General features: G+C 41.4%; 1 protein-coding gene across 3 annotated transcripts in view; it reads left to right on the forward strand.

Moving 5' to 3' along the window:
• mid2 (midline 2) overlaps nucleotides 1–23,262 on the forward strand; it is a 267,487-nt gene that overhangs the window by 194,135 nt on the left and 50,090 nt on the right. For all 3 annotated transcript variants that reach the window (XM_080187569.1, XM_080187568.1, XM_080187570.1), the window contains exon 3: nucleotides 14,711–14,806. In XM_080187569.1, the coding sequence (XP_080043695.1) occupies nucleotides 14,711–14,806 (96 nt within the window). The remainder of the gene's footprint in view (nucleotides 1–14,710; nucleotides 14,807–23,262) is intronic.

The raw sequence follows: 23,262 nt of genomic DNA on the forward strand, positions 1-23,262 counted from the left end.
GTCCTGCTTTTGGCCAGAGATGAAAAGAATGCATCAACCCAGGCCTTTTTTTTTAAACAAAAGGACCTCAGAGTCCAATGTCCCTTCACCGGCTTCCCTTTTTATTTACAAACTCTATTCCACTTATAGAGCATTTCTGAAACACAGAATCCCGAGTGCCAGAAAACCTGATACTCCTGGTTTTATATACAGGTGAGGCTTCCTGATTGAGGTCATAACTGTCTTACTCAATCAGGGAGTTCATACTCCCAACCTCATGTGCCTCGTTGAAGTCATTACATTTTTTATTTGTCGAATTTTGACAATTTTGCAAACCACAGGCTGCAGAAGAAATGGTGAAGATGCATACAATCTTTCTGTGTTGTGAAGCACAGTCAAAACACCCTCTGCTAGTTTGCTTAATCTAACCCTGACCTACCAGATACAAACAAGAAGTTTTTGAGCCATTGACTTAAACTTCTTGCATCAGTTATATTCGAAAAATTTAACATCAACTCTTGCTGGTTCAGCTCTGCTTAGTTGTGTCATAAATTTGAACTAGTACAGGATGTGGAGGGGAAATTGATGCAGTACATTGAAACTGAATGAGCTCTTCTTAACCCCTGGGGCTGTTCAATTTCCTTCAAGCCTGAAGCCAGCAGTGATCTTTTCCTCAGACTGATCTTTTTGAATTTGATACCATTTTCATTCCCAAAATAGACCAAGCTTTTACTTCATCTGGAAAAAACCTAGTATATTGCAGCTATTATTTCAAAACGTCTGCTAGAATCTTGCCAGAATGTTGTATTTTTCCTTTGACTTAAATGTTTTTTTTCTGCTACTGTTTAGCACCCATTCTGATTCAGTGTAGCTAGGTCAGGAGTCATTACCCGTGCACAGTGGGCACTTCACTCCATAAATAGCACAGTTTAGCTTCAGAATGTACAATTTTTAAGGTGCACATTGCAGCCACCTGCCAAGATCACATTAATAGTGCATTTTCCTCTGTAACCTTTACCACCAAGGAAAATAAGGTCAGAAAAATTGTGAGAAAACCAGCACCTCTAAGTTCTTCTCCAAGCGATACACCATTCTGTCTTGGACAAGTATTGCCTTTCTTCTTTCATTGCTTGCTCAGAATCCTAGCATCTCTATGAACATACAAAACAGGGACAGAAGTAGGCCATTTGGCCCCTCACACCTTCTCCACCATTCAATAAGATTATGGGTGATCTACTTGTGCTAAGTTGAACATTCCGCATCTATCCCCGATTACCTTAGATTCTTCAGATTTGTCCCACCCCTGCCTTAAAAATGCTTCCGGCTTCCACTGCCTTCTGAGGCAAAGAGTTCCAAAGTCATACAACCCCACTGAGAAAAAAATAATTCTCCTTATCTCTGTCCTATGAAGGCAGCCCCTAATTTTAAAGCAGCAGCCCCTGGTTCTGGAATCACCCACAAGAGAGAACATCCTCTCAACGTCCACCTTGTCAGTCCTGTTCAGGATCTTATATTCTTCAATCAAGTCACCCCTCAATCTTCTGAATTTGTGGAAACGAGCCCAGCCTTTCCAGCCTGTACTCATCAGATAAGCTCCTCATTCCAGGTATAAATCTAGTAAATCTCCTCTAAACTGCTTCCCACAGATTTATATCCTTCCTTTAAATAAAAAGACAAAATGGCACACAGTATTCAAGATGCGGTCTCATCAACCTCTGGTACAACTGAAGCATAACATCATTTTTTTTTTGTTCAGCTCCTCTCATAATAAAGGATAGCATTCCATTTGTCTTTTTGATTACATGCTGTACCTGCATACTAACATTTTGTAACTCACGCACAAGAACTCACATCTAAATCCTTCTCTACCTTAGCATCGTGCAGCCATTCTTCATTTAAGTAATTTTTTGCTTTTTTATTCTTCCTGCTGGAGTGAACAACTTCATACTCCCCCACTTTGAACTCCATTTGCCAGACTTTTGCCCACCCACCCAACCATCTGTATCCACCTGCAAACTCCGTATGTCTTCTTCACAACATACTGTCCTACCTACCTTTGTGCCATCTGCAAATGTAGCTATCATGCTTTCACTTGCTTCATTTAAGTTATTGGTGTAAGATGTTCAAGCCTCAGTAATGGGCTGAACTCCTACAGGATTTCATTCATGACACCCTGCAATGAGATAAAGACCTCTTTATGTATAGCCTCTGTTTCTTGTCAGCCAGCTAATCTTTAATCTAGGCTAATATGTTACCCCTTGCACCATGAGCTTTTAATTTTGCAATAATTTTGATGCGGCATCTTCTCAAATGCCTTCTGGAAATTCAGATATAAGGGGGAAAGTCTAAGGAGAGGAGGTTTCCACTAAATGTTCTTCCTCCAAATACAGATATTGGCTTCCTTATACAAGCTATATTGTCACACTTCTACAGGTGGTCCCATAAACTGGTCTCAATGGGGGCAGACAGGAAGGAATTGGAACAGAGCCAAGATGTATCTGCTTCACCCTAGTGTTATTGCACATCGTGCACAGGAAAGGGCTGGTCAGTGCAAGCTCAACCAGGATTGTAATCAAGATGGCATGAATTTATTTGGATAATTCCTGCTCTCCTTTATCATCTAGAAATTCGACAGTAATTAATTGAATTAATTAAGGAACAAGTGTAGCAGATCTGATGTAAAATTATTGACCCATCAACGTTCCTTAATTATCACTCAAAAAAAAACCCATTTATTCATTTCAGATCTCCTCTAACATCAGCCATTGACTGCATCAAACAGTGAAATTGTCAGTTTAGCACCCATTAGTCCTTCGGACAGTTTAAGTTTATTTATTAGAGTCACAAGTAGGCTTACATTAATACTGCAATGAAATTACAGTGAAAATCCCCCAGTTGCCACACTCCGCCACCTGTTTTGAAACATGAAGGTTGAATTTAGCATGGCCAATGCACCTAATCAGCATGTCTTTCAGACAGTGGGATGAAACTGGAGCACGCAGAGGGAACCCATGGAGACACGGGGAAAATGTGCAGATTCTGCACACATGGTGACCCAAGCCGAGAATTGAACCCAGGTCCCGGATGCTGTGAGGCAGCAATGCTAACCATTGTGCCACCATGCTGCCCTCTGCAAAATGTTTTATTCATCAGTGTGGGCTGGAATCAAATTCCCAATCCAACAAGCAAAGATTGTAAGAAGAAAAGAGAACACTGGAAAAACTTAGCAGGTCTGCCAGCATCTATCGGGAGAGAAACAGAAACTGGAACAAAATGTTGCAACATTTTTGTAGCAGTTTCTATATTCTCCCTCCTTTCAGTTCTGACAAATAGTCTATAACTCAAAATGTTAACTGTTTTTCTTCTGATAGATACTGGCAGACGTGTTGAATTTTCCCAGCATCCTCTGTTCTTGTTTCAGCATCCACGTAATCCCACATCTGCAGTATTTTGCTTATTTAAGCAAATGTTGTTGCTTATAAACTTACCCAGACTCCAACAGAGCAGCTCGTTCAAATACTAACTTTGTAAAAGTTAGAGGTAATAGTTAGTCAGAAAGAGAAAAGGAGATAAATATACCACCTTTGCAAAAAAAAGCTGGATTTTTTTTGTGTCCTGTATTGTAGATTTTAGTCCTGTCAGTGATTAAAAACCCATTGCTGAATCATTTACAACTGTAAAATATTTGTAATGCCAGAAGGTTGCTGCCCTGCTTGATTGCCATACATCCCCAACCACCAACCACCATGCTGGCTGATCCCCTACTGTTCCACTGATGCTAGTGCCCCATCTTCTTGGTGGTGACCATACATGATCCTCGCCAGTGACGGCTTTGACTAGTGCACAGAAAAGGACAAGTGAGACTGAACAATTTTGTCCAGGACTCACTAACTAGATGTAAATTACCTCATGCATATTGAAATCTGCTTCAAGCCCGGAAAGGGCATGATGCTAATTTGACTAGCAGAACATAGCCGGTAACATCACGAGAGGCGAGAAATGGGAGCCCAATTTTGCGTCTCTCACCTGATTTTCACCAGCTCACCGTGTCAATCAATCGGCGTGATGAGCTGGTAAGATTGGCCCCTAAGATTTTTATTAAATACAACGTGATCAGAAATATTTATTTAGCCTATGGAACCAAATCCGAACTCTCACTATTCCAAATAGCACCGTTAGAAATACTTAACAGAACTATGGGGCTGATGTTAACCCTACCTGCCTGATGATGGGCAGCTGAAATCTTTAATGTTACTTACTTGTCTTTCAGCCACCTTAATTTCAATCAGGTTTCTGAATGGCCAACTAAGGCACCACAAAAGTCAACAGGGACCGTCTTTAAATATACTCATCAGTCCAATGCCCTCATCATGCCCTGACCACAATTTGAACATACCTGAGCAAGGAAGCCACTGTGGTTTTCCCTTTAGACTGAAAAGTCAGGTTATTGCTGATGAACAAGTTCAACAGAGGGTTTTTAATCTTCCTTTGTGGGGCTCTTCTTTCTCATAAGACAATTCCAAAACCTTCTTTTCCACAGTTGCCTGTATTGTCTCCCAAATTTTCAGAAGCTCTCAATTGATTTCAATCCATTTCTTTCCCAGAGTAGTGGGAAGAGGATCAACAGTTAATAGCTTTCACCTCAATGTGCTACCCACTCTTAGAATTGGGTCCTAAGCACTGTTGTCTCACTGGGTAGGGGTGATTCTTAGTGCCGAACGAACATGATAACAGGAGATAATCACATCCGTTTCTTGGGTGAGCTCCCAGACACAATATTATGGCACTTAGAAGAAAAATCCCAAATGTGATTCTCACCAATAGGAGGAGTGGGCAGAGGATATTCACGCCAGGAACCCGGCTATTGAGCTTTAGGGGCGTCATTGTACAGGCACCCCGATCTTTCAGCGTACTGGCAGATCTGGCAATAGCATCCGCCCCCGGACATCATTCCCCTCCCCCGTCCAGCTGATTGCAGCCCCGGCCAGTCCCTGATGCAGAGTACACCACCTCTCGTCAGGGCCTGGCCTCTCAGCACAGACTCCGCCCATTTCCCTTAGGGCCCCTCTTGGCACTGCCCCATTAGGACCTCGCCCAGCAAGATTTTTAAGGCAAGTGAGCTGGGACAATTGCATCAGGACTAACTAATCATATTAAAATAATCTGATAAATATTTAAGTCAGCCTTGCGCCTTATGATTATGCCAGCAGAATGCGACTGGTAACATTGCGAGAGGTGAGAAACAGAGCGCAAACCCGATTTTTTCACCTCTCGGACTATCTTACCAGCTTGCCATGCCAATCAACTGGCAGGCCGAGCAGGTAAGGTTATCCCTTAAATGTTTCCTGTCAGGTATAACTGTGAATTTCTCCACTCTGCAAAATGTGACCCAGTCTGAGATAACCCAGATGTGTGCTTGCCATTGATGCAGGATTGGTCATGATGGCTATTAAAAAAAGCATCATTTGGTTTTTTTCCCTCCCTCATCCAACTCAGTGATTTAAAAGAACATTATTTATTAGTCAGAAGTAAGGCATACATTAACACTGCAATAAAGTTACTGTGAAATTCCTCTAGTTGCCACAGTCCGCGCCTGTTCAGGTCAATGCACCTAACCAGCATATCTTTCAGGTGGCGGGAAGAAATTGAAGCACCCAGAGGAAACCCACGCAGACAAGGGGGATGACATGCAAACTCTACACAGACAATGACCCAAGCAAGGAATCAAACCTGGTTCCCTGGTGCTGTGAGGCAGCAGTGTTAACCACTGTGCCACCGTGCCACTCTCAATACTCAATCTAATTGTAGTTACCCCACCACCACCACAACTAAATGGGAACAGGAATAAAAGCTTAAGAGTTTTTTGATTCATATGAGTGTTTAGAACTCTGGATTAATGATTGAACCCTTCATTAAGCTTATCTTCACTTTAAGGAGTCCTAACACAATCGGCCACCACATAATAAACATACATCACTTGTTAATTTCTGCAAGTTGCTTTAGCAAGAGCAGAAGTGTCTGATTGCACCATAAAGTGGTGTTCTTCTCATATTCTGATTTTTTGCAATCCTCCCCCAGTGCCCCAACTCACTCTGAGAAAAAACAAATCATCTACATAAACAACTTCATGGAAAAATAAATTTGAATCCTTTCTGCATTCTGTAATATAATTTTTCTTTGATCTTCGAATCTGGCTCTATCCCTCTCCTAATTAGTAGCAGCTTTTATGCCGCTATGGGAGGTTGTTTGTATCACTGCATTATTTGATACATTTGGCAGAGAAGCAACCAACTGCAAGATAGTGATGGCTCATGCATTAGTTGCACTGGATTGTTGGAGGGGTAAGCTGTAGAGCGTAAAGCATCATTCTAAATGTCTCATGTTTGAATTATATCATCGGGGAATAGCAGTAACACTGGGAAGTTAAAATGGAATGGCTAATTTGATTTTACATTACACTGTCTCCCTTAGTGTATTGGCTTCTCAATTCTCAGAGCTCATACATGATCATGATTTAGAATTTGCTACAGTGATTATCCATTTGGAATAAAATTCAGCAAGCACTTTGATTCTTCCATGTCCGGTCTCAAGGATTTGAGTCCTTGAATTTAAGGTGAATCATAAATTTACTCTTGTTTTAAATTGCTGACTTATACATGCCTGATGCAGTTGTGCAAATGCGGAACCTTGCACTGGTTTCAGAGAGTATAAGGCAATGTTTCACTTTTAGTGAGATCCACTAACGCCAGAGTTGTGTCTTCTGACAAGACATTAAACCAAGACATTAACCTGAATTTTACTAGTCCCCGGGTGGTAGGAATGAAAGCAGAATGTTTGGGTAACCAAGGATTTTGTAGCCAGAGGCATGATGGACAAAAGAAGGGGATCTGAATATAAGAGGGTACTCACATAGTCCCAAAATATCCACAGATTGTTGGCATGTTTTTCTACATTACAACAGTAACTGCAATTTAGAAGTACTTTGGCTGTGAAGTACTTTAGGACATGCTAAGGTTGTCATTGATATAGTTTAAATGGTAGATCTTAAAGTACTTGCACTTTTTTTGATTCAAACATTCAATTGTTAAAGAAGTTAGGTGTTGTGAAAGTTTCTCCATTACAAATGCGCTTACAATGGTACAATTTTAACACATAATACAAGAATGTGATAATGGGCAGCATAATGGCACAGTGGTTTACACTGCTACATCATAGGGCCAGGGATCTGGGTTTGATTCCTTGTTTGGATCACTGTCTGTGTGGAGTTTGCATGTTCCCCCTGTGTCTGCGTGGGTTTCCCCCAGGTGCTCTGGTTTCCTCCCACAGTCTGAAAGACGTGCTGGTTAGGCGCATTAACCTGAACTGGTGCCGGAGTGTGGTTACTAGGGGAATTTTGTAGTAACTTAATTGCAGTGTTAATGTAAGCTTTACTTGTGACTAATACTTAAATAATGAAAGCATAGATAGACGTAGTGACCTTTTAATAAGAGATATACTTCCATAACATTCATTCTAAGTTGCACTTTCTCAAGGGCAAAGATTTCCAGCTTCTTCAACCTTTCCTCAAGTCTTCTGCTGTCCAAATTGTTATGTAAATAGGCTATTCATTTGTTTGAATGGGAGAAGCCCAAAGATTCTGGTTTGTAATGAAACCTGCACTATAAGGTTCATAGGTTTTCTTTTCAACATATAGACATGCTGATTCCACTTAAGGATTATATAAGAGTAATCTTCACCACAGAAACAATGACCGGGTGTAGCACTTTGCCTGCCATTGTTGAACTTATATGATCTTCATTCCATTGAAATCAAATTGAAGATATGAATCTCCTTCCTTTGGTTTGAAAGTTCTATGTGAGTTATATTAGCCTCAACCCTGTTAATCATGGGCATTAGGTTATCCCATAGCAAAAGACTAGTAACGAATAACCACTGACCAGTCTTTAAGTGGCCAAATTTATTCAAGCCAGTAAACTGACTGTGGAGAATGAAGATATCTTCTTTATGCAATAGGGGCTAACTTATTTTGCAGCCAAGAATGATATACCTGACATAGGAGAGTCTGGTGGGGATTATTATGGATCTGACCTATGCTATGCTTAACTCAGGATGTTAAGTAGAAAATGCATCCTTTGTCAGCTCAGGTATGCTTCCAAGAAGAATATGCAATATATTAAAATGTTCAATTTTGAAAAAGATGTATTCTTCCAATATGGGCATTATTGTCATCCTGTCATCCCTAACACAAGTGAATGGTTTATTGGGCCTTTTCAAATAGATAGTTTAGAGTCAAGCAAATGTTGGCTAACATGGGCAAAGATGGTAGGTTTGTTTCCCTAAATAACATTAATGAATAGTTGGGTTTTTATGACAATCTGATAACTTTCATGGTCAGTTTCTCATTGATAACGGGAAGGGTTTGAATTTGCTTTTCCTTTATTATGAATGCAGGCCTCAATTAATTCAATAACATAACCACTGCATCAGCATGCTTTGTGACAACAGGAAATAGGTGTTACAGTGTAATTACGCCTTCTGACATTAGTATCCTGCTATTATGGTAATGTTTCTTCCCCATACATTGTAATAGGACCTCCCATAGTTTTGTGGTGATGTTTGTCACCTGAAGCAGTCTATTGGATCAATTACATTTGATGATCGAGAATACAATGTCAAAACTATCCGTTTAGCATCTTAACCATATACTGCCTCACATCCCTGCCTTTTTAAACTTTCATTATTATACTAAAACACAAGGTTAAAGTAACTTTCTGAATCATTTGCCAGAACTTTCCAGTTGTTCACACCAGCAGGATCTTCCAGTCCCACCAACAGTTCACGCCAGCCATGGGATTCCCGACCACATACAGTGGAGTCCATTGCCAAAAACCTAAGTCCTTGTTTGTGGCTGTCATTCTTTGGTGCCTCTGAAAGTGAATGGAGTTTTGGCTGGAATGCCAAATTTTCCATTTGTACTTGCAGGGGCTCAGCCATGGGTGAGATTGGAGAATCCCGGCCAGCTGGAAATCCCATTGACAGTGATGGGACCAGAAGATCTTGCCACCGGTTAATGGTGCGCTGCCTCCTGCCGTGAAAAACATACCACGGAGCAGCCAGAGAATCACACCCTTTCTGTCCAAAATGTTCAAAAGAGGCTGAAAAAGATGAAAAACTAAAGGTATAAATAATATTCCAGTCTCCCTAATTCAAATGCTGGTCTCGGGCTCAGGCTCGTACATAACCTCATAGCTTCAGGTTGCAAATGAGATTTCATCGCATTATTCCAACCAATATACATGAGGAATTTTGACTGCTGTAAGCTGAATCTCAACAAAAGCTCTGTCATATTGAGTATGCACCGTGTTGCTTGGGGATTTATGAATATTACTTATTCTAAACAGTTCGCTTTTCAGAGATTTTTCGGCACATAGCTCAGAAATCATTCCACCCTCCTAATGTTGAGGCAGACTTGAAGGAGCACATATTGAACAATCAGAGCTATCTGTGACCAGCCACTTCAAGCAGAAATATGAATTTACTTGATAATGAGCTGAAGTATTGGGATGACCTGATTTGTACAATGATATAATGAATATAAAGTGAACACAATCTTTAGTGGACCACTGCCTTAAAACACATCATATAAGTTTGAACATTGTAACATTAAATAGCATTAACGAGCAGCAATGGAGTGCAAGACTTCACACTGCTGCCTCATAGTGCCAGGGACCCGCATTCGAATCCTGGTTGAGTCACTGTCTGTGCGACGTCTGCATGTTTTCTCTGTATCTGCATGAGTTTCTTCCAGGTGTTCAAGTTTCCTCCCAAGCTGGTTGGGTGCATTGGCCAAATTTTCCCTTAGTGTACCCCAACAAGCATTGAGAATTTTGCAGTGTCTTTATTGCAGTGTTAATGTAAGCATACTTGCAACACAAATAAATAAACTTTAAAACTGAAATGATTAGTTAATTCTACAAAATAAAATTGATTTGTATCTGAAGCACAAATGTACATGAAAATGGACGCCATCATCTCAGTCAATAAATATATTGGCCCAAAAATCTACAGGCTGTGATCCTAAAGTTTCTGGGTCACCTACTATGGGTATATCTCTAGCTCCCTACACAGCTGGTAAATCAAGCATCTGCTTACCACTTCGGAGAGAAGGTGGAGGGGCTGGATTATGGAGTAAGCATTTCTCAAATCTCTCTTCGGCCACTGTGCAAAGTCCAGTTTTTGTAATAAGAAACGCTTCTTGTTCTGAAAACAATACATTTCAATTCTCAATACACTGCCTTCCAATGTTATGCCAGTTCCCAGAATCTCTGCTCCATGGGACAGGTTGATACTAATGGCATTGTAATAATTCCTGTTCCTTATTTGACTGACTAAAAGAACCTGAAATCAGTGAGGTCCAGCACATTGAACTCTGCTGTTTCCTGCTGGGCTCCAACAGATTCTCACTGGGGTCATGTGGCAGTCTAACTGAATCTCTCAAGTAATTCAGGTACGACACACTGCAAAGTGTACCTCCATAGGCTTGTCACTCGCGTTTCTGTAATGCAGAGGTATGATATTTTCGTGGTTAGGTTTTCCATTTCCTGACTTAAGGCGTGTGAGGTGCTCACTGAGTGCGAGGACTTGGGGAATCTACCCTACAATATAATCTCAAACTTCAACTGTGCATGGAGAAAATGTTTTGAATTATATATTTCTACTGAGGTACTGACAGGACTGTCATTGGTGGTGGAAATAAATAATACATTATTATAAGTGTTATTATTATTATATACACAGTAGACATATTATATAAATTGCAATTCAAATGTGTGCAGATGAGATGAATTGGCCATTATAAATTGTCCCTTAGTGTCCCAAGATGTGTAGGTTAGGGGGATTAGTGGGGTAAATGTGTGGGGTTAAGGGAATGAGGCAGCCATGAATGAACCAAAAGGGAGTAAGATACTCTGTCAGAGGGTCAGTGCAGACCCAATGGACTGAATGACCTCCTTCGGCACTGCAGGGATTCTAAGATTCTATACGCTTATTTAAATGTAATATTTGGCACAGCACTAAAGCATGGAATTACTGGTACAATTGTCTGTTTAGCATCTGGTACTAATCCAGTGACAAGACAAGCCTGTACGATAATGGTTAAATAGATTTAAAGAAATAAGTAGAACAATACTTATTATATATTAGGACCAGGTGAAAATAAAAACAAACTGGGCATGGTTTGCATCTCATATGAGTGCTTATTGATTTTACTAAATCACATTCAATCCAATCACATTTCATCATATTATTTGCTGAAGAGAGGACTCCGTGACACTGTATATTGCAAGGTCAGCATTCCAGATGATCTCCTATGCCAGCTGTTTTATTACCCAATAACTCAAAATGAATAGACTGTTCCTTCACTGTCTCTGACACATCTGGAATATGTGAGCAACGCGCTCAATTTGTGGGAACCATCTCATTATTTGTGTCTAACTTATGTGCATAATGTGTGATTTGGAATTAAACTCCAAACTTATACACAAGATAAACCACTTTTCTATTTCCATTACTGATATGAGAAAATCTACCTCGGTATTGATGATGGGTAAAAGGTGAAAGTTAGTTTATACACAATCCTCAGTGTCTGAAGAAACTGTATAAGTCATATAAATCCAAACAATCTAACTTGGTACTTCAATGCAATAGCGAAAGAATGCTGTATTGGAATCAATAGAAAGAGGTTAGCTCATCAGCAGGCGAGTATAGAGATTTTGTTCAAGATATACTGAGCTTTTGGCGGTTGCTCAAAATGTCGGCACAAACACAGTAACATTGGGCTGAATTTTATTGTCTGCCCATGGGCAAGAAGTAAGGTAGGTGGACTATAAATTATTGCATTGTACCATCAGCAGCCTGCCCACCCATACCCTGCCAGTTTGGGGTTAATTGGGTTTGGGACATCCATGATTTTGCTTCCTCTCTAGCCTGCAGCAATACCGGCAGTGACTACTGATCCAGTTGTGGCAAAGAGTCATTGGCCTCCAATTGACCAACAGTTCCATAAGGTGGGACTTCCTCCTGAGGACAAATGGAAATCCCACCTCAGATTAATTAAAGGACCATCGCCCAAAAAATTAAAGTGCAACAATCCAGCCAACTGAAGGCGGGTTGGTCCGTACTGTACGTGGGGGCCTGCCCTCTGTGTTTAATCCAGCCTCTTGAATATTTATGAACAAAAGGAAGCCATTTGGTCCAAAGTGATTGTGTTGACTGATAAAAAGCTATCCAACCTTATATCACTTTCTAGTTCTTGGTATGTAGCCCTATAAGTTGTGGTATTTCAACAGAATATCCCCATACTTTTTAAAGGTGATGTGTTTCTACTACTTTCAGAGAGTGAGTACCAGACCCCAACACCTTCAAGGTGAAAAAGATTCTCCTCAACTTCCCTTGCCAGTTATTACTCTATCGAGGTTCTTCATTATTTTATAAATCTCAACTAAACCTATCCTCAGCCTATTCTTTTGAAAACAACATTAGCATAGAATCCTTTCAATGCAGAAGGAGGCCTTTCAGCCCATCAAGCCTACACCAACAACAATTCTATCCAGGTCCTACTCTGTAACCCTACATATTTACCCTGCTAAGCCCACATATACTAAGGGACAATTAAGCATGACCAATCCATCTAACCTGCACATCTTTGGAATGTGGGAGGAAACCAGAGCACCCGGAGGCATCCCATTTTCATGTGGGGAGAACATGCAAACTCCTCATAGACAGATACCCGAGGCTGGAATTGAACACTGCTCCTTGGTACTGAGAGGCTTTGGCTCTGACTGTACTCCATCGAGGAACCAATATCCTCACCAGTATTCAGAACTAATCCCAATTAGAGAGCAAGACGCACATATCTGCCTAGACCTCCTAGACTGTCTGGTGTGCACCCATTCCCTCTCTTCTGCATACTCTTTAAGATGTAAGGTGACCATCTCCCTGAATGTGCTGTTCTCATCTCAGCCTCTGAGATGCACTATGGTGATGATGGTTGCTACTTGAGCTTCTCAAACTGATGAGAGAATGTTGAAAGAACATATGGTTGTCCAGGGACTCCTGAAGTTTCCACATGAAAGAAGATGAGCGTTTGACAAGACTAAACTGTCCTGCCATGCTTTGAATTTATTGGACTACCAACTAAAGTTCTTGGCTACACCACAGCCATGACTTAAAGAATAAAAGACACCAACCCATTTCTTGTTCTGTAATGTCTTGACAAGGTGAATGTGGAAAGGATCTTTCCCCTTGTGTGAGAATCTAGAGCTAGAGGTGGCTGTTTAAAAACAAGGGGTTGCCCATTTAAGACAGAGATGAGGAGAAATATTTCTCTGAGGGTTGTGAATCTTTGGAACTCTCTTCCTTGAAAAGGAGAGTCTGTAATTATTTTTAAGGTAGGAGTAGAGATATTCTTGCTGATCATGGGGGTGAAAGGTTATGGGGGTAGCCGAAAATGTGAAGTTGAAGTCACAATCAGATAATCTTACTGAATGGCAGTGCAGGCTCAAGGAACTGCATGACCTACCCCTGTCCCTAATTCATATGTCACCCCTTGATTGTTTTTAGATTTGTCAAACATACACTGCATCATCCACTTGGATCCATGCTCTGGGCCTTCTCTTCTGCCCTATTTTCACTTAACTAATAGATTTGAATCTTTGAACCAATTATTTATTCTTGGTTAAATTGTAAGTAGATTAAATGTTCACCTGTGATGCAAACCACTGCAAGTATTGAAAGTATTGCACCAGATTCCCACTTGCATCAAGTTCACAACTTTGGCACTCGTGTACAATGTAGTCTATTCTTCCACTATTCTGCTTTCTGCATCTGATATTTTTACATCTGTGATGTCTTATTCTATCACTTATTATATCCTCAAAACCAACATACAGTGCAGTAATATAAAATGTATAACTGTATAAAGTACAGTTGTTCCATTCTCCCAGACAGCTAGCAAGTAAAATGTAAAGTAGGCTGGAGAATAAAGAGATACGTATTCATTTGTGTGGTGACTACACCAACTTGAGATGGGGCATATTCCTGTAATTCCCCTCCACCATCCAATATTCATCATAAACTAATTGAGCTGATAGTCATTAATGCTGCATTAAAAGGTATATTTTAGAAAGATTCCTCTACATGCCTAAAATAAATAGCAGTGAGCATTAGGATTTAACATGCTTTGTCCAGCCTCTTTACATTATCAAGTTCAAGTTAAATATAAGTTGTGCCTAGATTGGGTGATCACATGTTAGCTGATCTTGTTTCAACTCTGAAAATTCAGTTGAATCTAGCCCAGATTGATGGGATTAAACGTCCTCCTGCCCTCTCTGCTATTATAATGTCCCTGTGGGTTTGGATTATTTTAAGCCAGGTGCTGGTGAGCATGAATCCAGTGCACACTGTGATCTTTTTAACAAGTTGACCAGTAGATGTGGATAAGTCCGATTGGTGCAGATGGAGGGACATTCACCTGAGTTTGGATTAATCTGCATTACTTTGGAGAAAAGTAGATTCATTTTGCAGGTTTTGTTTGATCTGTTTTTTAATGGTGACTCAACATGCCACAATTTGTGTGCCTACACCTTTCAACTTAATAAGCATAAAAATTCCTAATATGTAAGGACATAGCAGCAAATGGAAACTCACATGATTAATTCTTGTCTCACCACAGCAAGCATTGGAGGCTAACCTTACAAATCTGGTGAAGAGGAATACGGAGCTGGAATCACAGATGGGCAGACTCATTCAAATCTGCCAACAGGTGGAGGTGAGTTCTTTCTTCGGCTGGCAAGCTATTTAATTAATATCACTGAGGAACAAATTAATGCAAATAAGTGAGTTGTGGAACTTTACTGCAGTATGCTTGACATCAGTATTGTAGACTGAGAAAACTGTAATCATCTGGCTGTTAATAGATTATTGATTTATGGATTTAATCCTTATTAGAGGGTCTTATTTGTCTTCACTTCTGCTAGGGAGTGAAAACTTAACTGGAGGTCCCAGACCTTCCTGAACCAAGAGATTTATTGCTCACTAGTTGGTGAGGTTTCTAGGAGATTTTAACCAAATGATGTTTTGTTGAGTGAATTTATAGAGGGGACAATGATTGCCAAGTTCAGAGACCGCTTCTTGATTTAGTTGACGATTAGAAGTTGACGCTCTATGTGGAAGGTTGATAATGTTGTTTGGAAAGCAGGTACTTTAAAAATTGCTTTTCTGAAGAACTTGTGCTTCTCTGCAAATTGCTAATGCGTTACTTGATTATTTTAAAGTCTTGGTCTCCACAGTGCACTTAGAAGTACTACAATAAGTACAAGTAATAAACTATTTCAAATACACTGTTCGATATAAAATGCATTGTTTATAATTACCTATCAGAGAAAACATAAGAAACATTCAGGCCCAGACTTTCACTCCCAGACTGAGAGGGAAGAGTGAACCCAGCCTTTCAAAAATGGCTATCTGTTGGTCAGATTTTTGTTTCAAGGGGGGTGAGTGTGCTGAGGTCTGGATTAAAAGTTGGGCACACCACCTGTTATAAGAGCCATGGCTCCGGTGCTGAGTTGGTTTGCCAATGTGCTCCAGAACTGTGTGGATAAAATATTTTTTAAAAAGCAGCCTTCCAACCCTCACACCCCCTCCATGCACATTCCCCATGTTCCATCCATGCCAACCTATGCCACCTTACATCCCTAACACTCCTTTCATGTTACCCTTTATGTCAACCCTTGCATCTCCACCCAACCCCATTGCCTCTCACATTCCTATGACCCTTTACAACTTGGTGTAACCAATTCTGTACCATCCTTTATCTTTACCCCTCCATGCCAATTCACCTTGTATTCTTTTAACAACTCATTAGCAATTCCTTGACAGTCTTTGACAGCTCCTTGACAGCCTGACAGTTCTTTGACAGCATGGCAATCCTTTGATAGCCTGACAGTTCTTTGACAGCACAGCAATCCTTTGATAGCCTGACAGTTCTTTGACAGCCTGACGATTCCAATGGATTTATGCACTATTCATGCACATTCATGTTTCCTTTTAACATTTTCAAACGATGTTTTACCTCTGCTAAAGGGTGCCTTACTTCTCTTGATCAAATCTACACACAGAGTTTACATGCCTGGCCTATCAAATACCATTTTAGGGGAGCAGCTTATGTAAAAGTTCACTACACTTCAAAATAATTTACTGAATATAAATTATTTCAGATACTTATGAAGTAACAAAGCATTTTCTTCATTGATTCAACTGGTCAGTGCTTCATCAATAAAAAAAAATGCAATAAATTAACTGTATTTCCTTCCACCCTTCCTGCTACATCAGTGTTTGATACACTATCACTTACAGGAAAGCTTAAAGCTTGCATTCATCCGGTCAGTGCAGCATGGTCCATTAATGAGCAGCCAGTGTGAAATGTGTCCTGAGAAAAACACAGAGCTGCCAAAGGGAGCAGGAAGAGGGTAGGCACCTAGAAAACAGAGGGTGTAGGCTGACACTTGTATTTGGCTCTCACAAGCTGGGCAGCTGCTGTGGAGTTGTCTCAGGGAGCTGCAGACCTGTAAGTTAAAAGTAATGAAGAAGTGCAGCAAAACTGTTTCAATGCAGCACATCTGGCAGCAGAACTCAGAAAACATCATTTCAAATGTGAAATTCATTGTATGACTAAGTCGCCCTTCCAGAACTCTTGGAGTAATTGTTCTTGGATCACTCACCAGCAAATCTGACCATGCTTTTAAAAATTTCAAATGTCATGGGCATTAGTCACTTTTGTTTTAGTACGCATGAACACTGGACGCAGCACCTTCTTTACTTCTCTATAAAACACCCTCCTCCTTTTTTACAAAACCCTTCCTCTCAGTTGTTTAATTGCAGGGAGGCTCTGCTGCCTTGCTGAACTGCATACAAAGCAGTTTCTGATTATAAACAGAGTACTCTCTGTTGATAATTTGCTGTCTCCAAAAGCAGACTGAGAAATACAAACTCAATCCTAAGATGTAGTGCAGTCTCAGCAAAGCCTGAAATCGCTGGTCAAGCAATTGCTGACAGTAACTTAGCTGTGGGACATGGATCATTGGATGTATTTGGAGCTGATGAAGAGTGTTGTATAAGCAATACTTTAGCACCATTCCATGTAAAATCATTGAGCTTTATATAAATGCCTGAGGTGTAATTCATAATCTCTTTACTTATGAATTATTGTCAAGGAAATGGTGGCTTTATTGATAACTGCGTACCCTGGATCTTGGATTGAATTCAATATTAGGTTGTTATGAAAGAGTAGTCTCCCTCTGCTGGCTGAGAGCATTCAGTGGACAGAGTAAAGGCTGCCTTACAATTAATATCAGACAATATCTAAACCTGTTCAGAAAGCTTCACCCTTCCTCTGACTGCACTAAAAAAACAATGACATAGAAGCATTGGACAGAATTCTCTCATGGTGGGAGGGTGAGGGGTGAGGCGGGGGAGAGGCGGTACGATGGAGTGTTGCCCATTGTGGAGTTCGGCAGAAAACATATCAAATCTTCTGGCCCCCACCTTATTAATTATGCACCCGGATTTTTGTGCTATATTACATGGTGGGGCAGACCTGACGGTGCGAAGGCTGCCACTCTATCATATTGCCGTCTCGAAAAGACATCCAACATCGCTGACTCATTATTGAAGAAAGAAAGATGGACCTCCTGAAAATGAAAGTGGATCGCTGGGAGCCCTCTGAGGCTGGATGATGGACCCCCCTCCATGACATCAAAACTGGAAGATCCACCTGTAAATGTCCCCCCACCCCCACCCACCCCCACAGCTGTGGTGTTCCAGGGTCTGGTTTTGCTGACAGCCTCTATCCCAAACTCCAGATGCAACCCCAGGGGAGTCCAGCCATCTGCACACTTCGCACTGGCATGTGTTTTCCCATTGGCACTGCAGAGAATTGGGCATGGGTAGTGGAGCCTTCAAATGCAAGCTATTAGCGGGTTGCAAATGAATTTCACAACGGTCTCCAGCAGGATTCCTGTTTTGAAAAGTGGGCACCAGCAGAAGGTCCAGCCGTAAATTCAGGTCGATATAATAATAATTTTTGGACCACCTGCCAAATTCCAGATTGGGAGATTTTGATCCGTCTCACACTGACAGTAGGAAGTCTCACAACACCAGATTAAAGTCCAACAGGTTTATTTGGTAGCACAAGCCACAAGCTTTCGGAGCACTGTCCCGCCGGCAGCATAGCACTGAGCCAGCCACTGCACACGTGCCGATCTGTCAGCACCAAGATCGGCTCATGCGCAATAGCCTGCATTGCCAGCCTCCCAATCACTGGTCAGCCCCATGAGCCCCTCATCACTGACCCTCCAACACCCTCATGGCCCAACTGCTCGTCCCCCAAACACGTCTGGACCAACCTCCCCCCAGACTCACTTTGATCTCCCCCCCTCCCTGTCCTGCAGCCCTGATCTACCAATTTCTACCCCCCACCCCACAAGATAGACAACCCCAATCATTGGCCTCCGTCCCCCTGCTCACAATCCCTATGCAGAGTAGCAGCCGGACTCCTAACCCTCACCAATCACCCCTAGAGGCCCCACCCCATTGGCACTCCCTGATGCCCAGTGGGCTGTGCCAAAGTGCCCTTTGGGCATTGGTTCTTTGCCCCTTGGGCAGTCAGGCTGACACTATCAGGCCTGCAATTCCCAGGAGATACACTCCCCTTACCCCGAACCTACTGGGCGGCCTCGATGGTCCTCCTTCACTGCAGTGGGGTCAGGCAGCTAGCTCCCTGCAAGTGGGGAGCTGTTCTAAACCCCGATGGAGTGAAACGTTTCTGGCACGGTGGGGAAGGGGTGGAGAGTGGGTGGATGGTAAAGAGAGGCTGGCAGGCCCAGAGATTTCCATCCCAGGCCCACTAATTAGATGTAGAGGACATTGACATAGGTATTTAAATAATTTATGTAGCTCCTTGAGGATTTCTGGCGTGGAGCTGGAAACCCAGTTGCCGCAGACTCGTGGAAGCCATGGCACCCAGCAGGAAGCCTATGAAATGGCCTCCGCTTGAGTCTCCCGGCCCACTACACTATACAATCAATTCAGCGGGCGGAGACAATCACCTCCCAACACATCTGATAGACAATCACAAACCAGATCTTGAAAAGAATGAAAAAGGTAAGCAACTCATTGGAGTTTCCAGAATGGAGAAATGAGACTCCCTTTATATTTTTGTAACTGCCATAAATATTCCTGACAGAACCATTACATCTGGAAAGAGTTCACAAGATAAATTGGACTGTTGAAGTTTATATTTCCAAAGACAAAAAAGCAGCACATTTGTTTCACTGATCACTGAGTGCAGCCTGTGGTCTTTTTAATGTCCTTCTGAAAATAGGACCACTTCTCAACCACCAAGCCTTCACCAGCTCCATGATTAGTTTCGATCAGTGAAAACAATTGCCTCTCCGGTTTCATTGTGTACACACGAAGAATTATTTGGCTGGACATTTAAAACATCAACTTTGTTTTCTGCTGGACTACCAACAAGGCTCATGACTCCTTATTTGTAGGTTATTTTTCTGTGGCATTGCTCCTAAGTGCCTGGCTGCGTTAACAGGAAATGTATGGCCAGTATCCACCCCTCCCATTCTCAGGCAGTAAATGTGAGGCCCAGCTGAGCCTTGTCCAATTGTCTCAGTCTCCTTCTCTACCCTCACTCCAGCAGGCATTTATACAGCTGCAACTGAGACTATCAGTAAGCAATCCTCAGGCTGTCTTTTCTCTCTCTCTACAACATAAGAAGTAGTGAAGTTAATTCTATGGAACCAAATAATTCTGTAACTCTTATAGAATCCCTACAATGCAGAAGGAGCCACATGGCCCATCGAGCCTGCGCAGACAACAATCCCACCTAGGCCCCATCCTTGTTAACCCTGTGTATTCACCCTGCTAATCCCCCAACACTAAGGGGCATTATAGCATGGCCAATCATCCTAACCCACACATCTTTGGAATGAGAGGAAACTGAAGCACCCAAAGAAAACCCACGCAGATACAGGGATAATGTGCAGACTTCACACAAACAATCATCTGAGGCTGGAATTGAGCCTAGGCTCTTGGCTCTGTCAGGTAGCAGCACTGTGTCTCTGTGCCACCCGTTTTATTGACAGTACCATTATGACAAAAAGATACACAAGTCTTCTTCCCTATCAAACAAAAGGATTTTATCAATGATCATTAATTGCTTTTGAATAAGAAACAAAAGATGCTCTAATAAGAGCCTTTGGTTTGAGGAACTTATTTATCGAATACAGCTCAGTCTTCAATCGTTATTCCTATGAAGCTCATCTCCAAACTTCATAGCCTGAGGCTCAGGTCCTCCCTCTGTGACTGGATCCTGAACTTCCTAACCCACAGACCACAATCAGTAAGGATAGGCAACAACACCTCCTCCACAGTCATCCTCAATACCAATGCTCCTCAAAGCTGTGTTCTCAGCCCCCTATTATACTCCTTATACACTTATAACTGTGTGGCCAAATTCCTCTCAAACTCGATTTTCAAGTTTGCTGATGACACCACTGTAAAGGATTGGATCTCAAACAATGACGAAATGGAATACAGGAAAAAGATAGAAAACCTGGTGAACCACTGTGACGACAATAATCTCTCCCTCAATGTAACAAAATGAAGGAGACTATCATCGACTTCAGGAAGCGTAGTGGAGGAATGCCCCAGTCTACATCAACGGAGATGAAGTAGGAATGGTCAAGAGCTTCAAGTTTTTAGGTGTCCAGGTCACCAACAAGCTATCCTGGCCCCCCCCATGTCGACAGTATAGTTAAGAAAGCCCACCAATGCCTCTACTTTTCAGAAGACAAAAGAAATTTGGCATGTCCACTATAGTTCTCTCCAACTTTTACAGATGTACCATAGAAAGCATTCTTTCTGGTTGTATCACAGCTTGGCTTGGCTCCTGCACTGCCCAAGACCACAATAAACTACAAAGGGTCATGAACAAAGCCTAGTCCATCACTCAAACCAGCATCTCATCCATTCACACTATCTACATTTCCTGCTGTCTCAGAAAAGCAGCCAGCATAATTAAGGTCCCTAGGTACCCAGACATACTTTCTTCCACCTTCTTCCATCAGGAAAAAGATACAAAAGTCTGAGGACACGTACTAACCGACTCAAGAACAGCTTCTTCCCTGCTGCTGTCAGACTTTTGAATGGACCTACCCTATTATATGAAGTTGATCTTTCTCTATACCCTAGCCATGATTGTAACACTACATTCTGCACGCTCTCATTTTCTTTCTTATGTACGATACATTTTGGCTGTATATTGCACAAGAAACAATACTTTTCACTGTATACTAATACTTGTGACAATAAGGCATGGCCACAGAGCTAAAAATGAGACATCTAAAAACCTAATCAATACTAATCTTCCTTTTCTCCTCCGCTCTGTCTTCCACTTGGCAAAAGGTGGGGCCTCGCTGTCCCTCAAAAGGGAGAGCAATCTTTGGTCATCTGCAAATATGGCAACTTTACCTTTTCTTTCCTGTAACAGTGTCTTTATAATGTGAGCAGTTACTTAACTGTTTAACCTGACAATTTAAAAGAATATCGGTAGATATGAAGTTAAAAGCTATTGCAGGTTTACTGTACGTAATGGACACATACCAGACTGGCCTTCCACATCCTATCCTTCATAAAATTCACACCATCTACTTAAATGATCCTGACTTGTACCTGTTCACTAATTATCAATGAACCTACAAGCAGTTGAGCAGTGCCTCAATTTTTAAAATTATCATCCCTGTTCTCAAATCCCTCTATGGCCTCATTGCTCCCTTAGCAATCTCCTTCAGCTCTACAATCTTCCAAGATACTGACATCTTCCAACTCTGTCTCTTATGTGTCCTTGGTTTCAATTGCTCATGCTGTCAGCTGCCAGACCCATAGACTGAAATTTTTCTGTCCCGCCTGCTATGGTTCCCGTGGGGGGAGGATCATGCAAAGGTATGTTGACCTTGGGTGGGATTTTCCAGTTTTGGAGTGAGTGAGGCCAGAAAATCCTACCCATCGTCTCTAGAATTTCTTCCTTAAACCTCCATCTCACTATCTTCCTTTAAGATGCTCCTTGAAATTTATCTCCTTCATCAAGCTTTTGGCTTTCTGCCCTAATATCTCCTTGCATGGTTTGATGTCAAATTTTGCTTCATAACTCTGCTGTGAAACACCTTGGAGTTGTTCATTACATCGAAGGTGTGATATAAATACAAATTGCTGTTGGCAATTTAGTAATCTGTTTATTTCATGCAAGACAATTAAAAATTAGCTTATGGGATCGTTACAAATGCTTTTCAATTCCAAGAAGCTGATTCAAATTCATCTCATATGCATGGACAGGAAGTCTTCTGCAGTAAGAATTCTATCTTCTTCTAATGATAGTTCATCAATCTGAAATGTTAACCCTGTGTCTTTCTCGTCACAGATGCTGCCTGACCTGCTGAGTATTTTCAGCACTTTCTATTTTTATGTCAGATTTCCAACAACTTTTCTATTAGAATTCTACACGCAATGGATTTGGGCACTTCCAATTTCGTTCTCAGTACTTATGAACTTACAGCACAACATTGGCCTTACTTGTGATTCAAAATTGGTGATCTTATTCAGAGGGCCGCAAGATGTGTGATGTGAGACTTTAGTGTGAAATTAGGAAATTAGTACAGGACAAGGTGGTTTTCTGAAGATGTGGGCACATTAGGGTGAGTTTTAAATTTTATCACAGTAATGTCTGAACTAGCAGTTGCTTGCATTGTACAGTATTTGCCTGAATAAAGAAAAAAAGTACAATTTTAAGTGACTTTCAAATGAAAATATTTTCCAACCTGTGCTAAGACATTCTTAGTAAGAATGTTACCTGACTCTAGTTCTAAAGATTTTTAAGTTCATTTAATTTTGGGAATCCCTAGTATTTGTGACCATTGAAAAGATGGTGATTTTGTTTCTTAAACCTCTGTAGCTGATATGATTGTTGTGGTCCCACAATGCCACAATGTAGAGAATTCCAGCAATTTGACCCAATAATTTGAAGAAATGGCAAAATCTATGGTAGGAAGGACTATTACTTACGGGGCGAAAAACTGCAGCAGGCGACGGTGCAGAGGGACCTCGGAGTCCTTGTGCATGAGTCGCAAAAACCCAGCCTGCAGGTGCAGCAGGTGGTCA

This window comes from Carcharhinus amblyrhynchos, chromosome 4, assembly GCF_965287045.1.
Source record: "Carcharhinus amblyrhynchos chromosome 4, sCarAmb.v2.hapA, whole genome shotgun sequence".
NCBI lineage: Eukaryota > Metazoa > Chordata > Chondrichthyes > Carcharhiniformes > Carcharhinidae > Carcharhinus > Carcharhinus amblyrhynchos.